The sequence below is a fragment of the Vipera ursinii genome (assembly GCF_947247035.1).
Source record: "Vipera ursinii genome assembly, chromosome: Z".
NCBI lineage: Eukaryota > Metazoa > Chordata > Lepidosauria > Squamata > Viperidae > Vipera > Vipera ursinii.
In genome coordinates, this window is record NC_139517.1 from 102,143,793 (window position 1) to 102,164,168 (window position 20,376).

At 38.9% G+C, this 20,376-nt stretch overlaps 1 protein-coding gene across 2 annotated transcripts in view; it reads right to left on the minus strand.

Moving 5' to 3' along the window:
- Positions 1-19,707, minus strand: part of SPAG6 (sperm associated antigen 6) — a 50,907-nt gene extending 31,200 nt beyond the window's left edge. For both annotated transcript variants that reach the window (XM_083378054.1, XM_083378053.1), the window contains exons 1-3: positions 19,127-19,707; positions 16,546-16,641; positions 4,596-4,762 (exon numbers count right to left, since the gene is read on the minus strand). In XM_083378054.1, the coding sequence (XP_083234180.1) occupies positions 4,596-4,762; positions 16,546-16,641; positions 19,127-19,151 (288 nt within the window). In that variant the 5' untranslated portion in view covers positions 19,152-19,707. The remainder of the gene's footprint in view (positions 1-4,595; positions 4,763-16,545; positions 16,642-19,126) is intronic.
- Positions 19,708-20,376: the final 669 nt, after the last annotated feature.

Consider the following 20,376-nt stretch of genomic DNA (forward strand, 5'->3'; position numbering starts at 1 on the left):
TTATGGTATAGAGCAGGGCTTTTCAACCGGTGGTACGTGTACCATCGATGGTTCTTTGGCACCTGGCAGGTGGTATGCGACCATCCTACAAAAGTGGTAGCTGGGGGAGAAGAGGAATGAGTTGAAGTGGCAGCAGCGCCACACAAGTCTGAGGGAGAAACAGCTGGAGCTGCAGGACTGTTGGGGCTCGGCAGAAGCCCCAGGATTAGCGCCAGGCTCCAGCTGATTGGTGCTTTCGGAAGCTGGAGATGCCCTGAAGTGAAAGGGAGGAGGAAGCGGGGAGAGAGGAGAGGATATAAAAGGAGGTTTTGGCAGGAAAGGGCCAGCCAGGGGCTGCCCCCACCCCAACCCTTGGGCATGTGAAGAGGAGGCAATGAGCGCCCGACATCCCTGCTGACCATCTCTGCTGACCACCGAGAAAAAGGAAGAAGTGCTTCCCTTTCCCCCAGGACACAGAGCTTGCATGCTCACTGCCTTCTCCATGCACCCCCAAGGGGCGGGCAGATACGGCAGGGGGGGCCTTGCTGGCTCCAGGGCTGCCCCGTGGATCTAAGGCTGAGTGCATTCCAGCTTTGATGGCCCCCACTAGTAGAACAGCACCATGCCCACTTGCTGACCTAGCCTCGCAGCCACCAGGCTTCCCTTTCACCGGGACCGCCCCTGCCTGCGTGGGATAATGACAGCCGGCAACAGCATGGCCGACAGCAGCGCTGGCAGTCTCTCCCACTCCCATCATCCCTTCCTGAGCACGGAGGAAGGAAAGAGGAGCAGAAGATGAAGGAAGGAAGGAAGGAAGGAAGGAAGGAAAGGGAAGGAAGGAAGGAAGGAAGGAAGGAAGGAAGGAAGGAAGGAAGGAAGGAAGGAAGGAAGGAGCTGGGAAAGGGACTGCCTTCTGAGTGCTTCACAGGTTCATTTTTTTTAAGCTGCCCAAGGCTCTGGGCAGAGATTTTCCATTTGAGCCCTCCCCTCCACCCCCAGCCTTGCCTCTGTGCCTGAAGGGCCTCTGTGTGGCTCTCAGCATGTGTTTGTGTCTGTCTGTCTGTCTGACTCTGTGTGTGTGTGTGTGTGTGTGTGTGTGTGTGTGTGTGTGTGTGTGCGAGCGCACGCATGGGGATGTCTCACTCCTTGCAGCCCCACGCTGTGACATTGGGGAAGAAAAGAATGGGAGAGACAAGAGAAACTGCAATGGGAACTTCTTGCAGCCTTCCACTGGGGTGGGAGCGGGAGCTGAGGGAGGCAGGACACGATGCGATTGGCAGCACATTGAGAAAAAGAAACAGGGACTCCAAAAAACCAGCTTTCATTAGTTTGCAGCCTGCCATTGCAGGTTGAGGGCGCAAGTTGAGGGCATGGGGCTGCTAGGAGTGAGACCCCCCCGCCAGTACGCAAACATGCATGCACACATACACAAACATGTGTGCAGGTCTGGGTGAGGTGAGCTGAGAGCTATCACAGAGGCAACGACAGGGGAGAGGGGTTAAAATGTGAAGCTTCTGCCCACAGCTGCCTGCCTGCTGCCACCTCTGCCCGGAGCCTCTGGCAGTTTTTTTTTTAAAAAGCAGGGAAGGAAGGAAGGAAGGAAGGAAGGAAGGAAGGAAGGAAGGAAGGAAGGAAGGAAGGAAGGAAGGTTATAATGAGAGGGAGGGTCTGAGGGAAGTTCTGCTTTAGCACTTGGCCACGACCAGCCCTGCTGCCTTTTTACCATCCCCTTGTTCCCTCCTTCTGACTCTCCTGGTGGTCTCCCATCCTGAGAATGCTTTGGTTACAAAGCCAGGTCTCCTCACATGGAGAGGGAGTGGGCTTCCCTCTGACCCACACATTTTGCCCTCTTGCACACATCATGAGCAACCTGGCCAAGGAGAGTGACCCAAGCAGCAGCAGCCTCAAGGAGAAGGTAAGCGCAGCCAGGGGCCCCTTGGGGAAGGCTGGCCTGAGCTGGGCCCTTACCCTCCACTGCCCAGGGCTCTGGGCAGCCTGCACTGTTGGGGGTCCTCTGCATGGCCTGAGAGCAAAGGAACCCACCAGTAAAGAAATTAAAACCGGTACTTTTTTCCCTTTTTCAAAACGGTTTGTAACATTTTATTAGATTATGGAATAAAATACAAAAATACAAAAACAAATAGTAGGACGCAGTGGGGAAGAAGAAGGAAACAAAAGTGAGGGGGAGGAGAAAAGAAAAGGCATTGGCTTCCAACTTCCTCTGTTGCAGTAGAATGAAGCCTTAACCTCAAACCTCAACTTTTAACTTTTCCATAATAGCATAAACTAACCATTTCTATAACAACAAATGAATCTAATCAGTAAAACCCAAAATCCCGTCCCTTCTTTTTTCAGTCATCAAGTTTTTGACACCTTGCTAAGCACTGGTGGTACTCGAATATTGTCATGTCCTAAAAGTGGTACATGCAAAAATGGGCATGATAAAGGACCAAAATGGCAGGGACCTAACAGAGGCAGAAGAGATTAAGAAGAGGTGGCAAAATTACACAGAAGAACTATACAAGAATGAGCTTAACGTCCCAGATAATCACAATGAGGTGGTCACTGACCTCGAGCCAGACATCCTAGAATGTGAAGTGAAGTGGGCCTTAGAAAAGCTGAGCAACAACAAAGCTAGTGGAGGTGACAGTATTCCAGCTGAGCTATTCAAAATCTTAAAAGACAGTGCAGTAAAAGTGCTACACTCAATTTGCCAGCAAATTTGGAAAACTCAACAGTGGCCACAGGATTGGAAAAGATCAGTTTACATTCCAATTCCAAAGAAAGGCAGTGCCAAAGAATGTTCAAACTATCGCACCATTGCACTCATTTCTCATGCTAGTAAAGTCATGCTTAAAATTCTACAAGCTAGACTTCAGCAGTATGTGGATCGAGAACTACCAGAAGTACAGGCAGGATTTCGAAGAGGCAGAGGAACTAGAGATCAAATTGCCAACATACGCTGGATCATGGAGAAAGCTAGGGAGTTCCAGAAAAACATCTACTTCTGCTTCATTGACTATGCTAAAGCCTTTGATTGTGTGGATCATAACAAACTGTGGCAAGTTCTTAAAGAGATGGGAGTACCAGACCATCTTATTTGTCTCTTGAGAAACCTATATGCGGGTCAAGAAGCAACAGTGAGAACTGGACACGGTACCACTGATTGGTTCAAAATTGGGAAAGGAGTCCGGCAAGGCTGTATACTGTCGCCCTGCCTATTTAACTTATATGCAGAGCACATCATGAGAAAGGCAGGGCTAGATGAATCAAAAGTTGGAATTAAGATTGCTGGAAGAAATATCAACAACCTAAGATACGCAGATAATACCACTCTAATGGCAGAAAGTGAAGAAGAACTAAAGAGCCTCTTGTTGCGGGTGAAGAAGGAGAGTGCAAAACTTGGGTTGAAACTTAACATTAAGAAAACCAAGATCATGGCATCTGGCCCTCTCAATTCCTGGCAAATAGATGGGGAAGAAATGGAGGTAGTGACAGATTTTGTTTTCCTGGGCTCCAAGATCACTGCAGATGGGGACTGTAGCCAAGAAATTAAAAGACGCTTGCTCCTGGGAAGGAAAGCCATGGCAAATCTAGACAGCACACTAAAAAGCAGAGACATCACCCTGTCAACAAAAGTGCGTATAGTCAAGGCTATGGTCTTCCCAGTTGCAATGTATGGCTGTGAAAGTTGGACCATAAGAAAGGCTGAGCGCCAAAAAATTGAGGCCTTTGAACTGTGGTGCTGGAGAAGACTCCTGCGAGTCCCTTGGACTGCAAGGCGATCAAACCGGTCAGCCCTAGAGGAGATCAATCCTGACTGCTCTTTAGAAGGCCAGATCCTGAAGCTAAAACTCAAATACTTTGGCCACCTAATGAGAAGGAAGGACTCACTGGAGAAGAGCCTAATGCTGGGAAAGATCGAGGGCAATAGAAGAAGGGGACGACAGAGAATGAGGTGGCTGGATGGAGTCACTGAAGCAGTAGGCGTGAGCTTAAATGGACTCCAGAAGATGGTGGAAGACAGGAAGGCCTGGAGGAACGTTGTCCATAGGGTCGCGATGAGTCGGACATGACTTCGCAGCTAACAACAACAACAACAAAAGTGGTACAATAAGTGAAAAGGTTGAAAAGCCCTGGTATAGAGGAGCAGAGGTTATTATTTATTAGATTATATAATAAGATTGTATTACATATATATATAATACATAATGCATTATATTCACTATTTCAGTGTCTTATTTAGGTTCTCATGCCTTATAGTTTATTTATTATAAAATGTTACTTATTATGTATGTTACAATGCAAGGTTTATACATGATTTACAACATATTGTAGACAATTAGTTGCACAATATTTCTAATCATTTCATTAATACAGCAAAATTTTTAATATCATTATAATAGTCCAATAAATAAAATTACAAATAACATGCTTTTAGTAATTAAGCAGACTTCTAAAACGATATAACTAAATCACAATAATAAATGCTCTTTATCAAAAAAACTCTATGGTGCAGCAATAAGAGCACATACATCTAAAGAATGATTAATAAGCTAATCAGAACAGAAGATTTAATTCTGACAACAAAGAAATACACTGTGTTTATGCCTTACATTTTGTTCAGCCAGTGAATACACAAGCTGGGGAAGAATATCGCCTTTAACTACAGCTTCTGCCAGATCATCGTTGTAATTGGCAAGTCTCCCAAGGGCCAAAGCAGCTGTCTGTTGAATATTTGGAACCACATCCAATAGCAGTGGCCTCAACAGAGCCATTACACCTGAATAATAAGAAAAATACCCACACAATAATTAGAGGAAGAAGAAAAAAATGTTCTTTTTGAAATACAAAACATAACAATCTTAAAATTAAGAAAATCTGAAAGTTATATATTACCCATAACACAATTTATGATTAGTGGATTTTACATCTCCAAGATAGTACTGGGACACTAAAATATCCCTAGGTCTATAAGATGTCAAATCTAAATACAAAAACAGCACCAAGTAAAAAGAACAAAATAGTCCAAGGGGCAAAGCAGGTTTGAATTCAAAGCTTTAGAAAAACAGAATCTCCACATATGTTTTAAAGCTGCCCTGTTCCAAATTCCAGAATATACTTCCTTGGAACAGGAACTCTCAGTGATAGATAAGCATGGATTTCTAGCCCCCATGGTTCTGAAAGACCTTTAGGGCATCAGTGCTATTTCTTGGAAACCAAAGAGAGAAGGGGCCCAACTTCCTGAAATTATGGATTTATTGCATTGCAAAATCATTTTACTGTCTTCTGGGTTATTAAAGATGTGGGAAGGAAAACGGTAATAACAATGACAGACACAATTTTTATACTTTTAAAAGTATCAGTTAAACATACATGCATTGACTTTGTTTATCTTGTTGTCTTCCTATTACCCTATAACAAAACTTCACATTTTTATGTTTATTCAAACAAAGAGCATAGGACCAAAAGGAACTGCTGCTTCTGTAGAGTTTTACTTCAATAGAAACAGTCAATCCTATTCTAATATAGCTTTTCTTAATGGTTTTCACTCTAAATATTTTTGCCACTATTTAATTATAAGCATCATTTTCTTTAAAATGGGGACAGTGGTTTATTAGTCCCAGAAAGATTATACCTAATTATAATTTATACCTGTAGACTACACCAATGTATACTATTATTGCTGCTTCTTTTCATTAAACCTGGTTTAAACACTCTAAGAAATATGGGGAAAACATACAAAAATATATATGCAACTTTATTTCATCTGCATAAAGATCATATTTTCTGGATTCTCTTGCACAAACTTAAAGTACTTTGGCATATGATTTATTTTTTTAGCACTGAATACACACAGCCCTGAACAAACAATTAAAAATAAACATAGCCTATGCCAAGTTCTTCCAAGTTGATGAAGCTTTTAGCCATTTTAAGCCAATAAAAATGCTTTTTGAATGCAAACATACAGGGTATACTGCTTTCAATCTTTCAATGGTCAGTGATTCATTTCTAAAAAGAAATGAGCTGAATCTAATCACTTCCTATGAATCACATTCTGGGCAACAGTAACTTACTGCTAAGCTTGTAAGCCGCCCTGAGTCTTCGGAGAAGGGCGGGATATAAATGGAATTAAAATAAAAAAATTAAAAAAAACTAACTAGTCATTCTCCAGCCCCTTAGCTACTAGCTCAAAATGGCTGTCTCATGTTATTACTTATTATTATGTTATTAGAGTAATATTACTCTACTGCCTATCATATACACATACTTTAGCAATATATAATAATACAATAAAATAGACTTGATAGATGCATCCATGCAACATATTCAATAACCATAATTAAAAGCAATAATAAATCACTAAACATCAAGAAAAAAACCCTTTCCAATATACAGCCCTGTTATAAAAGTTAGGCATATATTTTATTTGGCAATGTTTTTCAGAAAGAAAATACCTTATTTGGGGTTAATATCAGAGGAAAACAACCAATGCTTTTTTTGTCATAGAACTACTTCCGGCACCTTTTTTTGATAGATTTTCCAAGTTTTAAAAGTAGCTTTTGAAAATCTGATGTTTGGTCCACATGGAATTGAATCACCCTGTCGAGTGTAGCAAGTTGGCGGCAAAATCATTAAAATGGTGCATGCGGGCTGCTTGTGTGTCAAGTCTAATGCAAGCATACTTCGTCCAGCTGCTCGGCTTGAGGCACTGCTCGGCTTGTGATTGGTCATGTGGCTGCACGCTGAGTGCTTATTGTGGGCGACGACCATTATGTTTTGTTACACAACTGACGTGTGTGGGTGTGTGTATAGTGATTGCGAAAGGTAAATAAAAGATTAACAAGATGTGTGTTCTGGCACCTTTTTTCTTACAAAAAAAGCACTGAAAACAACTAGGTTGATTAGCAGGAGATTCGGAAAAAGAATACAGTGCCATAACATATGTGAAATTCACTAGTTTGCTATTTCTTAAAGAATTAAACACTTGGAGATGAGAGCTATCAAACTCAATAGCCATAAAAGCTAACTAAGACTGTTTTATTTACCAAAGCAATTTCTTTTTTTAATACTAGATGCTAAGAACCATCACTCCTTTATCCACAGTTTGTAAATATCTGCTGTCTTACCTATCAGAAAAAAAACAGTGATGTGCTTCAATTTTGCATCCTACGCATCAAGTAACATGGGACTTTTTATTGCAACTACAGCCCTAGATCACTGAAATCCCCATGGTCTAATTAACTACACATATTTTATGGTCATGAATGCATTTTAAAACTATGATTGATTATAATCATCTGATTAGCCATTTCACATCCCTCCCACTGATGACTTCTGAAAACCCTCTTATAATATTCCATGCCCACTAGTGTGTCTCAGATGCTTTGTGAAAGTTGTTAGATTTCCACACAAAAGACATATCTGCTATTTGGGCTTGTCCAACTTCACATCCCTTAAATTATTGCTCATATGATACCCCATTTGACCCTGGTATTATTATAAATTGCAGCAACAAATTTGACTCATGTGGCAGTTTGGTATAATGGTTAAAGTACTGGCTTAGAAACCAGGCGAGTCCCACCTTAAGTATAAAAACCAGCTTGGTGATTTTGGGCCAGTCATTCTCTTGTAGCCCAAACCATCTCACAGGGTTGTTGTGTGGAAAATAGGGGGAAGGAGTATTATATTTGTTTGTCAATCTGAATTAGTTATGAAATAATAAAGGTAAGCTAAAAATCTAATAAATAAATGCTTAGCCTTCCTCAATTATTTCATGTAACAGAGCTTAAATGAGAAGCCGAAAATAATACTAGGACTCATCCCAGTTCATTTTTGGTACTTACAATTTAATCAAAAATGAATTATTTTAAACATGATAGTGAAAAAAGCCTATGTTTATATGATACATCCACCCCTAACCTAAAGTGTTTTTTATTCAATTAAACGTTAGCATTTACTTTTCTTTTTTTATATTTAATTGTTTTTATGATTGTTTCCCATCCAGAATCACTGGTTTGAGATGGGCAGCTATACAAATTGAATGAACGAACGAACGAACAAACGAATGAATGAACGAACCCTATTTTCTGTCATTCCATGATATTCCAAATTATACACACAGTACGGTAAGTCAGAAACAAAACAAGCATTGCTAAAATCTTAATACATTATGCAAACACATTCTTAGACTGCTAGTTGTAGATATTCTGTACTTTAAAAAATAAAAACTCAAATCATAAAACTTCAATATAACTTGTTTATTTAGTAACAGAAACAGTATATAAACTGATTGTTTCATATTATATTCATTATTTTCAAGGAAAGTACAAAAGTCTAAAACACAAAGGATATATTGGGGCTCTTTTGTATGTATGATCACTGAAATATCTATTACATAATATACAACTCTCAAAAGGGTTGAAAATTTCTTCCAAATTTTCTATTGGTCTTATCTGCATATGCTTAATAACTTTAAAAACCTTCCTTAAGTGTATGTTTTAAAGAATTTAAGAGGTAAAACTTCCTTGTTACTAAAATGATAAAACTCTATTTTATTCCTAAAGATTACAGCTGCTACCTGTAGTGCTTTACCAATCCTTTTTAACTGCAATTATAGAAACTCTGAAGTTAGTGATTTTGATCCTTACATTTTTCTCTGAATCTTACAGAACAAAAAAAGGATGAAAAATTGCTTCTTCTTTCATATCTTGAACTTCTCCCATTCCAATGATGCCCTTGATCGTCTAATTTTATTTTCTACCAAATAAGTAACTCTACTTTGCTGTTATGGCGGATAATATAATGCTGCATTTGAGAACAATGTAATAACAAGGATAAAACTTATCAAATTACTGTACCATTTGATAGCTCAAAAACTAGATTTAGGGTCATCAAGGAGGAAAAAAAACTTCTATCTTGATGATAGATTACACTCAGTGTAATTTACATAACCATAATATAAGACTATGCTACAACTACCTGGGCTCACACTCAGAATAAGCCATGAGAGTCACACAACAATCTGTTAAAAAATAAATACAATGACTAATAGCTTAGCTTAATGTGAAAAACCAATGTTTGTCTTTTTCCGTGTTGTTGTTTTTTTTTTGTCATAGCTCTGCTCCAGGTTTGAGAAAGAACTAATCTTGGGCTTACAAGTCACAATTAGTTTGAGTTGAAATGATGTAGCATAAAAGAGGGAGCAAAAGTAATATCTAGAGTGAGAGGGCATTAAGAAGAGAGTAAGCCTCTCCATCCCAACTACCCCCATCAGACTCAATCTTCAGTAATCTTATGCTATCACAGTTCTAATGTACAATCCCTGTGATACTGTGGTTTCTACAGTTGGAGAATTCTGAAATCTCTCAGCAACTGAAAGGCTATACAAAGCCTATGTTAATTGTATTAGGTTCTAAGACAAACTATTGTTTTAATTAACAATTAATTAACAAATGCAAGCAAGAATATACCACCTGAATTATATTAGCAAAACAAAGGTGAGCAGTTCACAAGGAATTCTTAACCTGTTCCCAAAAGTATTTTATACAAAGTCTGGCCATCAGCTGTCCATAATCATAGATACTGAGAGCAAACCACCGGGGTTGAACTATCACAAAAAAATACAGACATTCTTATGAGTCAAAGGTTAAAAAACAGTAAATGCAACAACAGACTTAATACATAAATCATAGCCAAGCAGAAATAAAAAAATGTGATGGCTAAATTCCCTGCTAAAATCTCAAAAATGCTTTCATCTATTGTATGAAAGAGCTTCTCCTGCCTGCCCACATCTTTCCATCACCCATATATAGAGCTTAGGCATGAATTCAGAGCCCAGCAGATACATCCTTAAGATGGAAGGAAAATATATTAACATGGGATGGGGGATATTGTTTTTTATTGTTTGTACATTGGGTTTTTTTATTTTTGTAAGCTGCCCAGAGTCACTGACAGTGATAGAGAGACCATGTAAATTTTCTTAAATAAATATGGCTGTGAGGAAGAATTTTCTGCCTCACAGAAATGAGATGGCAGGTAAGCATACTTACTGAAAAAGGAAAGCCGCAAGCCTAAATTCACCTCAACAAGGAGACTGGCAGTGCTGTTCCCACATAAAAGGTAACCTGTGGTAATGTCAAGGTGGGAATTGGTGGCATAATTTATCCTCTCTCCCGGATTGGAAAATCAAACACTAGTCTCTGTGCCATGAGCATGGGAGTAGGCCTGGGGAGTTCCATGCATTTTCTGCCTCTGCATCCACAAGCCCACTTATGCTCCAGGTAGTCAGCTGGAACATTTTCTGAGATCTATGACAGTTCAGAGGCAACATTTATTTACTTGCCACAAAGATATCAATCAATCAGTCTCCTGAAAGACTGATAGGTTAATATTCCTTTCACCTAAATAGCCTGTATTTGAAAAAGCTGCTACACTGAAAGCCCACACAAAGTTGCCTTCAGTTCTTTCTTGACTTTGCTTTGGTGCTGAGTTGTTTTAACAGCTTTATGACTGACTTGGCCTGGCTCATCCCTATACAGATAGTTTTTGTTTAGAACTCCCTCATTTAATGACCATTTGCAGTTTTATTGGTGCTGAAAAACTTTACAACCAATCTGTACATTCAGGACCTTCACAGGCCTGTAAAACAAAGGAAAGCTGAAGTAAGATCATAATCATAGTCACAATTTCACTTAGTGACTTCTCCCCTTGATGGCAAAGTTGCTAGTCCCAATTGTGATCACTAAACAAGAACTGTGTATACTTTAGCCATCCGCCCTGCTCTCCCTGAATTCCTGCACATGAGCCTGATGGTTTCTTAGAGGAGACCCCCCAACTATAAGCTGATGCCAATCTACCCAGGCTTTTTGTACCATCTAGTCTGACCTTAATGGCACTGCAACAGAGCGCCACTCATGATAAATTTTTATTTCCATTGCCCCAAATTTACTTTCTGTTCTCTTCTAGTCAGAAAGTGCTTTGCTCTGAGCCAACCTAGAACCCTTTATAAGGTTATTTTGTGTGATGCTAGGGCCTAGGCATTGTCAGGCAGAAAGATTCAGGACCAAACATTAAGTTCCAATTATGAAGATTTATTGCAAAAGCCTAAACTAGAAATCTAGTTAACTATCAGTCAGCACTAGATTGGCACTAGATAAGAGTCAATGGAATTCAAAGGAGGCTGGCTTGGAGCATTTGCACACACATAACTATTCTGGTCAGAAGCCTCTTTAGACTCCTATTCCAGAATCTGCATCTTCTTCGCCTACAGGTACTAAAGCATCCAAAACTGCAATTCTTCAATCTTGAATCAAGGGCTGAAAGTCATTATTGAAATGGTTTTTAAACTCCCCAGCCAAAAGGATGAGAAGTTTAAAAAGGAAGAAGATAACTGCCACAATGGAAGTTATCAATTATACATAATGAAGGAGACCATCATTTAAATGCTATAGAGCTTTATTTTTAGTGCCAGAGTGTGGAAGATTCCGATTCCATAAAGTTAATAGCCAGTGTCCAAACCCCCAAAAGTGAGAAATACAGGTAGTCTTCGACTTTCAATGACAACTAAGCCCCAAATTTCCATTACTAAGCAAGAGTTATTAAGAGAGTTGTGATCAATTTTGCAACCTTTTTTACCACAGTTGTTAAGCAAATCATTGTAGTTGTTCAATGAATCATGTCATTAAGTGAATATGGCTTCTCCCACTTACTTTGCTTGTTGGGAGCCAGCTGGGCAATTACAAATGGTGATTATATGACCCTAGAACACTGTGACTGCCATAAATGCATGCCAGTCGCCAAGCATCAGTATTTTGATCACATGACCATGGGAATGCTGCAACAGTGATAAGTGCGAAAAATGGTCATAAGTCACTTTTTCCAGTTCTGTTATAACTTTGAATGATCATTAAATGAGTGGTTATAAGTTGAGGACTACCTGTAGACTGTAACATTGAGATCTGTAATCTATCTGGGAAGCTTTGTACAAATGGCCATAGAGACATAGGGCCTAGTAGCCAGATGAAAAGCAGAAGTCTGCAACTGATGTGCTTTACCAAGTCTACCCAGCAGATCAGTGACTTTCAAGGCTCGTCCTCCTAGAATATATGGGAAATTATACGCTGAAATACCACAGAAAAGGCTACTTTCATGCTGTAATAATTTAGACTGATTTCAGACAGCCTCAATTGCAAACTGGCACCAAGAGGCGGCTAGATTGTAAGTTTATGTTCTCCATAGCCAATGGGGCATCTTCTTTCAAAGCAGATCACATGGATGAACCAGAGAAAGAATACATGTGAGGGCATTTTGATGAGTTTGAATTGTTACACAAGTTAAATGGCCACAACCCCATCTTTAAAGACCAAAACAAGTACAACATTTCTCCATTTATAAAATACAAATATATACAGTATACACAGGGGGGGGGGAAATACCCAAACTGAAATAGTAGTGAGGACTACATATATTCAATAGATATGGAAATCTAGCTAATGGACTGTTAGGGACGGACAACAGAAAGTCAGATGGGAAAGTATTAAAGACAAGACTGTACAGGAGGCCATGGCTGGCAGAGCAGAAGCCAAAATAAGAGCATTTCATATTATATTTTGTTTGAGTTCTAAAACATGTCCTGGAAAATATGTAGTTTAGATGAACAGTAGGAATTATGTTGCCATGCAAGCACACTTATGATGCATAGAGCCATAAAACCATCAAACTTTTTATGCAACTTTTTCTGCTTAAAAGTCTGGCTCTTGATTTTTAAAATGTATCTAGATTATACGAAGTATAGACATAGGCATCTGCAGCTCACCACAACGATGCAGAATGCATTGTGACATTGCATTTAAATCTGAAAGGAGTAGAGCTTGCATCTCAGTACCTTTCATCATTTTTCCTCTCATGAAGATCTTTGAATATAAATGCTTGTAGCTAGCATTTCATGATTAAATTATTGAGATCAAAAATGATAACTTTTGCAATTTATTGAAGCTTGTTACTAAAGATTGTTTCATGACAAAAAAAATCCTACCTACAGCATTGAAAGGATTTATTGAATTCTTCACATACTTTCAATATACAGGACCTACGTGACTTCATCCGAAACAATGAAAAATGTGTATATACAATGGATCATTGGAATTCTTTATTCCGGTTCAGTATACATTTCTAAAAAAAAATTGTATAAAATTCCTGATCAGTTACTATGGTTTGTGGAGCGATGGGAACTATCTAGATAACAGATTTGTGGTGATTCAACTAAATATGATAAGTCAATGAAAACTGACACTTTTTAATAGAAGCAGGAAAAGGATTAATATTCCTACATAAATGTCTATACCAACCTAATCTTAAATTATATTATGAAGCTGCTGCGTTATCAGGAATAAGTGATTGGATTAATTTGACCCAAGAGAGATTATTAAATCTTGAGGGCCATGACTTGTTATTTGGCTGGCATGCATATTTGTTGTATGATAAGAAGGTAGATAATGTGTTTAAAGTGCATATTTTAAGACAGGCATTGTTGAGAGTTTGGAAGAAGTATAGACATAAGTTAGATTGTAAGACACCATTGTGGACAATCCCAAAACACGCAATAGGAAATATAAATGTTGGTTTTAAACATGATGTGACTACGTATAAGGAGATTTTAATTTGGAAAGAAATGTTTGGTGTCTGAAACCGTACAGCCTCTTGCGAGATGAGAAGATTGTTCAAACTTGGTTTCAATATATTCAGCTACGGGCCAGGTGGAAAGAAGATCAGAAAACTGGTTTTACAATGACTAATGAAAATCTGATAAAGCAAATTAGAAATCAGGGTCCAGCACATATCAAACGGATATATCTTGCATTGATAGAAATTGACTCAGAAACAGAACTTGTTAAAGATTGTATGATAAAATGGGCCCAAAACATTCAAGAAGTTATTACAATGGACACGTGGGAAAAGATCTGGGTGAGGAACGTAAAATTTACACAAGCTCAAAATTTAAGAGAGAACTTTTATAAAATGTTTTACAGATGGCATTTAGATCCTAAAAAGCTTGCAAGTATGTATCCGAATTATCAGCCCAAATGCTGGAGGTGCGGTGACGAAGATGCAACATATTTTCACATATGGTGGACTTGTAAAAAGGTTAAGGCTTTTTGGATAAAAATTTTGTGGAATATGCAGAAGATTTTCAAGCAAAGGATAAAGTTTTGTCCGCAACTTTTTTTGTTGGGTATAATTACAGATGCTACGGTTGTGGACACTAAGTTGATGTTGAACCTAATTACAGCAGCAAGACTCTTAATAGGTCAATATTGGAAGAAGGAGGAACTGCCGACTATAGAAGAATGGACTTTAAAGGTTTCTGACCTGGCAGAGATGGCAAAGATCTCGGCTTATTTGAAAGATCACTCGCAAGAACATTATATTATGGAGTGGAGAAAGTGGTTGAGTATATCCAGAACAAATATGGGACTAAAAAGTTTCATGTAGCATTTGAATAAATCTTTCGTTTTTTTCTTTATACTTAATATTAATAGTGCTTGTAGTTATCTTATATGAGCTAGAGAGCGATAGAATTTAGAGTTTATGGTTGTTAGCATATGGATGTTTATGATTGTTTTTTTGTTTTTATACCTTGTACTTAGCTCTGGGAAGTTGGGGGGGAGGGGGGAGGGGTAGGGAGGGATGGGTAGGGGAGGGGGAGGGGGGATTGTTAATGATAAAATGTATGTTAAAACTTTTCAATAAAAAAAATGTCTATACCAACACACTGTATCACAAGAACACAAGAATATACAGTACTAAATTTTATAAATAAATTTTATAGTGCTCTGGGTTATATCCAGAATGATTGAAATCCTTCACCATTTACCTGAGAGTTTAGCACATTGAAATCAGAAGGCTTCGCATGTGTATAGACATGAAGAGTATTAGAACTAGATCAAACAGAAATCAACATGAAAGTTTACTTATAAAGATCCAATTGCTTTTAATGCAAGTCATATGCAATTTAGTCTGGATCTAATCTTGCAATTTTAAGGCAAATTCTGTTAATATGAACAAGTATTTTCCCCCACTCCAGAGTACTTTCTGATAAAAAAGAAATGTTGCTGCTTTAGTTATTTTACATCCTTCTTATATTGTTTATAAAATTAAGTTGTCCATGCCTCGTTTCTGTAACTGTAATATTTTAGCTGTTACATCTTGCTGCTAGGCCTATATTTCTGGCTAAAAATTAAATGCATAGGAGCTGCTTCAGGATAAGCCTGAAATGAAATTCCACATTAAAGAACCTTTGCAATTAGAGTCATTTCTTTCTAGAAATAAATAAAATAGTGATAGTGTACAACACTACCAAAATACTGAAGAATAAATCATTAGGCCAATTTTGTATGCAATCTTATTAAAATTAACTTTTTTAATAAACCTGCTATACTATTCTCCTTCTCCCTAGCATTTCCATATTCAGACTCTTTTTAAGTTTATTCTCTTAAGGAATAATAATAAGAAACTACTGAAAAAATTATTCTTCAATAGGTCTTTAACAGAGTTGATATGTGGTACAAGTTTCTAGGTCTGATCACTAAGTCTGATCTACTAGAAGGGATACAAAAACAATAAGAAAAGAAAATCAAAGTCTAAGTTTGTTTTCTCAATATCATAACCTATCTATTTGTTAATTATTGTTCCTGAATTCAATGAGAATTATTTTTTCATGTGTCAATACTTACAGGATTACACCTAATCCTGAATATGCTCACTAGTACTTACCGTTTAATACCTTCATGACTGAAATTGAGAATAGCAATATTAAAATAAATCATCCATATTTTCATAAATTTTAAAAACAAAGTATAGGACTTACATCTAACATGTATATAATTAAAAATAGTAACTTAATCATCTTTTCTTTTAATCTTCACAACTTTGAAGATTAAATTTTTAATAATTATATTGTGCTCTTGATAGAATCCCTAAACAAATATGGTGTTAGGTGTTTCAAGTTGATGCATCACTTCTGGGGCTAATAATTTTGCTACAGTTTGAATATTTTTTGCATTTAAATATTTCATTGATAAAATACACCAACTAGAAATTATGTAAAGTACAACCAAAAATATAACATTGGTAATCTAATAAAAAATATACAAAATAGCAATTGAGTAATTGTCATTTAAAGAAACTAGAGATATACCCAAAATACTAATATAAAATTAGCTTAACCTTTAACATAGTAAATCTAACCAGATTATATTTCTGTGCTTTCCAATGTTGGTTTTTTCTGTCAAAAAATCTGAGCACTGGACAGTGAATTACTGCTCCCTTCTGTCTTTCATTGTCTAAACTGAGCCATACTATATTTAACAATTTACAGTATTTGAGTAGTTTTAGAAAGCAAATAAACAAGAGAACATTAATATATATATTTTTTATTTTTAGCCTTTTGCTATCATAGATAGATAGATATAGATATAGATATATACAGGATTCAAAAGTACTAAGAAGCTTGTAATGAAATTAAAGAAAAAACCCATTTTGATAGTCTTGTTTCTGTTTGTTTACCTGCATTCTGGAGAGTCTCTATATTTTGGGGCCTAGTAGCAAGTTCTGCAACTGTCTGGACAAATTGTGTTCGAGCTCTTTGATATTGTTCAAAGACTGCAAAGAAGAAAGTAAATACCGTAAGAGTAAATGCATTTCAGTAACACTGTTCCATACAAACAACTTTGGAACAAAAAAGTCATGTTATGGGTCTCCCTTTATTATGATATATGCATGAAAAAGAATAACAAATTCCAGAATAACAAATTCCAGAAGGTCAAATTCTGCCTTAAAAGGGGAGTAACACATTAAGACTGAAAAATAAATGATAGCATGGGGATGGGAAAGAAGAAACAAGATGTAGTATTTGCTTTATATAATTAAGTATTTGTTCTTTAAAATAATAAGCTCCAGTAATGGAAGTGAAGGAGCACAGTAAAAATGGGACTGAGATTAAATATAATGAAGATCAAATTAGTGGCATCAAGAACAACAGCCACTTAGAACTGACAATGAATTACAGAATAGCTTCTACCTTTTAGGATCTGTCAACAGTAAAGAAATCACCAAACAAGAAATAACACTGCAGACTTGATAAAATTGCTTTGGAGCTCTTGGGAAAGATATTCAGATGCCAGAATATATCAAAACCTACAAAGAATAAAACTATGCAGGCAATAGTTTTCCCTGAAATTCTGAACCAGAATTTTCATTAAGTTTTCATTAAGATCCATATGACCATGTTCCAATCATATCCTGGACCCATTATTCAGTACTTACTTCTGCTGAGAAGCCCATAATGCTAAGAAAGATGGAAGGAAAGAGAATAACCAGCAGCCAAGTGGATAGACTCAATTACAAATGTGTGCACTGTTGGAATATCTATACTACCAAGTTTGAATACAGAATGCAGAATAATAGAGTTGGAAGGGACCTTGGAGAACTTCTACTCCAACCCCCCCCCCCACTCAAGCAGGAGACCCTACACCATTTTGGTCTAGTCCACAGGTCGGCAACCTGCGGCTCTTTCAGCCTTCTTCTGCGGCTCCCAGCCATTTGCAGAGAGACAGAGAGAGAGGCTCTCTCTCTCTCTCTCTCTCTCTCTCTCTCTCTCTCTCTCTCTCTCTCTCTGTGTGTGTGTGTGTGTGTGTGTGTGTGTGTGTATGTGTGTGTGTGTAACTCATGCTGTTCTCCAAGAAGCTGACAAGCTTATTGGGCAGGGCTCTTGCCTTTTGCTGTGTCTCCACAGGAAGCAGGAAGCAACAGAAAGCAAGGCAGGAGAGCCAGCCCAATAAGAATATGTGACAGCTAGTCCAGAACAGTGTGAAGCCAGCTTGCCAGGTGAGCAGAAGATTGGAGAGAGGGAGGGGGGAGAGAGGGAGGGAGGGAGAGAGAGAGAGGGAGAGAGAGAAAGAACTCATGCACAGCCGCCTCTATTTCTTTTTAATTAAACTCTTCAATCAAGTTCTCCCCATCATGTGTGCACTCTCGCGGCTCCCAGTTTTTTTCTCTCTGGGAAAGGGGTCCAAGTGGCTCTTTGAATATTTAAGTTTGCCGACCCCTGGTCTAGTCTCTTCTTAAAAGCCTTCAGTGATGAAGAGCCTACAACTTCTAAAGGCAAGCTGTTCCAGTGGTTAATTGTTCTCATTGATAGGAAGTTTCTCCTTTGTTCTAGGCTGCTTCTCTCCTTGCTTAGTTTCCATCCATTTTTTCTTGTCTTGCCTTCTGTTGCTTTGGAAAATAGGTTGAACCCCTCTTTTTTGTGACAGTTCCTCAAATATTGGAACACTGCTAATCAGCGGACACAGATAACCCTGGAGAAGGCCTAACTATATAGTGGCTAGGAGTCAATGATAGCATATAACATGTTGGGCTGCTGGTTTGATCTCTGAGCTTGGCGATTTGGCTGCAAAGGTTTCATCTTCATCCAGGGTGGGGGTGGGGACTTTGAATTGTGCTCCTCTGTCAGAGCACTAGCCTTTAAATACCTTTTTATGTGATGTAACAGCTAACATTTTTTTGTGATGTAACAATTCAAAGTGCACTGAAGATACACCCCCTCCCCCCAAAGAGATGAAATGTTTGCAGCCAAATCCCAAGCAGGGAGATCAAGCCAACAGCCCAACTGTCAAACACATCTCAATGTAAACATGTGTTCATACATATATAAATGAATATTATATCGTATACTGTGTAATTTATCATATTCTACTTAAAACCTTTGGGTGAGAACCATAAAATCTAGAAAAAGGGGCCTTCATAATTTGAGAGCAAATTATAATTTTTAATGTGCTAGGAGTGGAAGGCTGGACCCAAAGAATCAATCCATCAAAAGTGGAAGATGATTGGAAGGTTATAATATTGAGTGTAGTTTAATAAAATCAGATTTAGTTTTTTGTCTTCCTGATCTCTTTGAGGACAACCATCCAGGACACAATCTGGCATGGAAACAAATGATGCACCTCTGAAGTATCTTTCACGCGCGTGCACAAACACAGACACACAGACATACACACACCACAAACTTTCAGGGTACTATCACTCGCTTTTAAAAAAACTGAAATAAGGGAGTCCAGCCCACAAACGCTCCGTATTTAAATACCTTGCAGGACCTGCCTCTGACTCATCCTTCTTGCTGAGAGTTCCCTCAACTACGGTTTGGGTTGCCGACTTTCGCTGTGGTTTCAAGATCTTTCGCCGCGCTTTTTCCCTACGCCTCTTCCCTCCTGAGATGTGGGCAGCGCCCCCAGGCCAAAATTCAAGAAGGCTCCTGCAGTTATCAGCACTCTCCTTGTCCTCGGGAGCCTTTTCAGTTTGGGTTGCGGTGTGTATCCTTCTCCTTGGTAACCAAACGGAAGCAGGCGCCATCAAAGGGGCGGGAGAGAGGCTGCGGCCTGCGCCTTATTGTGACATCGCGCCATAGCGCACGGGTTCTGCCCGTCGGCTGCGCCTGGGGACCGGCCCCGTCTGAGAGATGCGCGCGGGGTGACGGAAACTTGATAACGGCAGCGGCCGCCCCGAATCCTCCGGGCTGGTTGGAGGCGCCGCGCGCACACCTTGCTTGCCGCGCTCCCTTCTTAAGACGAAGCTCAAGTAATTCTGCTTCTTCAACGTTAAACCAGCTTCTTTCGGGTTAAGTCCCGGAGAAGGCAAGCTTTATGCTGCTGAAGTAACCAGCCCGAAAGTCTCCATTCCACTCAAAAGTGCGTCAAGCAATCCTCTGGTTGTGGACTCGACAATGAAGTACCTCTGAGTTCCAAGTGACTCCACTTCTTGCAAAGCAGACGTTTTAAAGGAGCAATATCTTGCTGAGTCTTAGGGCAAATAATTCTTCCCCGCGAGAGTTTGATGAAAAATAGCGGTTTGCATCATCTGGCCGATGTTCTCTGTCTTCGCTTACATTAAGTGTTCCCTAAAACTACTACGGTTCCCGAGTCCAAGAGCAACTGTGCTTGACCTGCGTTACTTCTGATAGAACGGGCTTGCACTCTATAATCGCTTTCAGCTCCGCTGATATTTAACTTCCCTTAAATTTTTATTCTTAAATTTCATGCAGTAGAAATGTGCTTTTGTTCCTTATATACCTTCCCTTTCTTCCAGCAGCTGAAAGGGCTAACATGCTACTCCTTTTCTCCAATTTAATTCTCACAACAGCCCTAAAAGGTCACTTGGGCTGAGAGTGACTGCTCCCAAATCACCCATTCCTACTCAACATTTCTGCCACTATACTGTGCTAGCTTAGCAAGACCCACTCTCCTTGCACTTAGCTTTCATAAGCTATTATTCTACAAAGTAGCAGGAAAATTGTAAAAAGTGATTCTCTATCTCCCTCCTTCTTCCTCCCAATAAGAA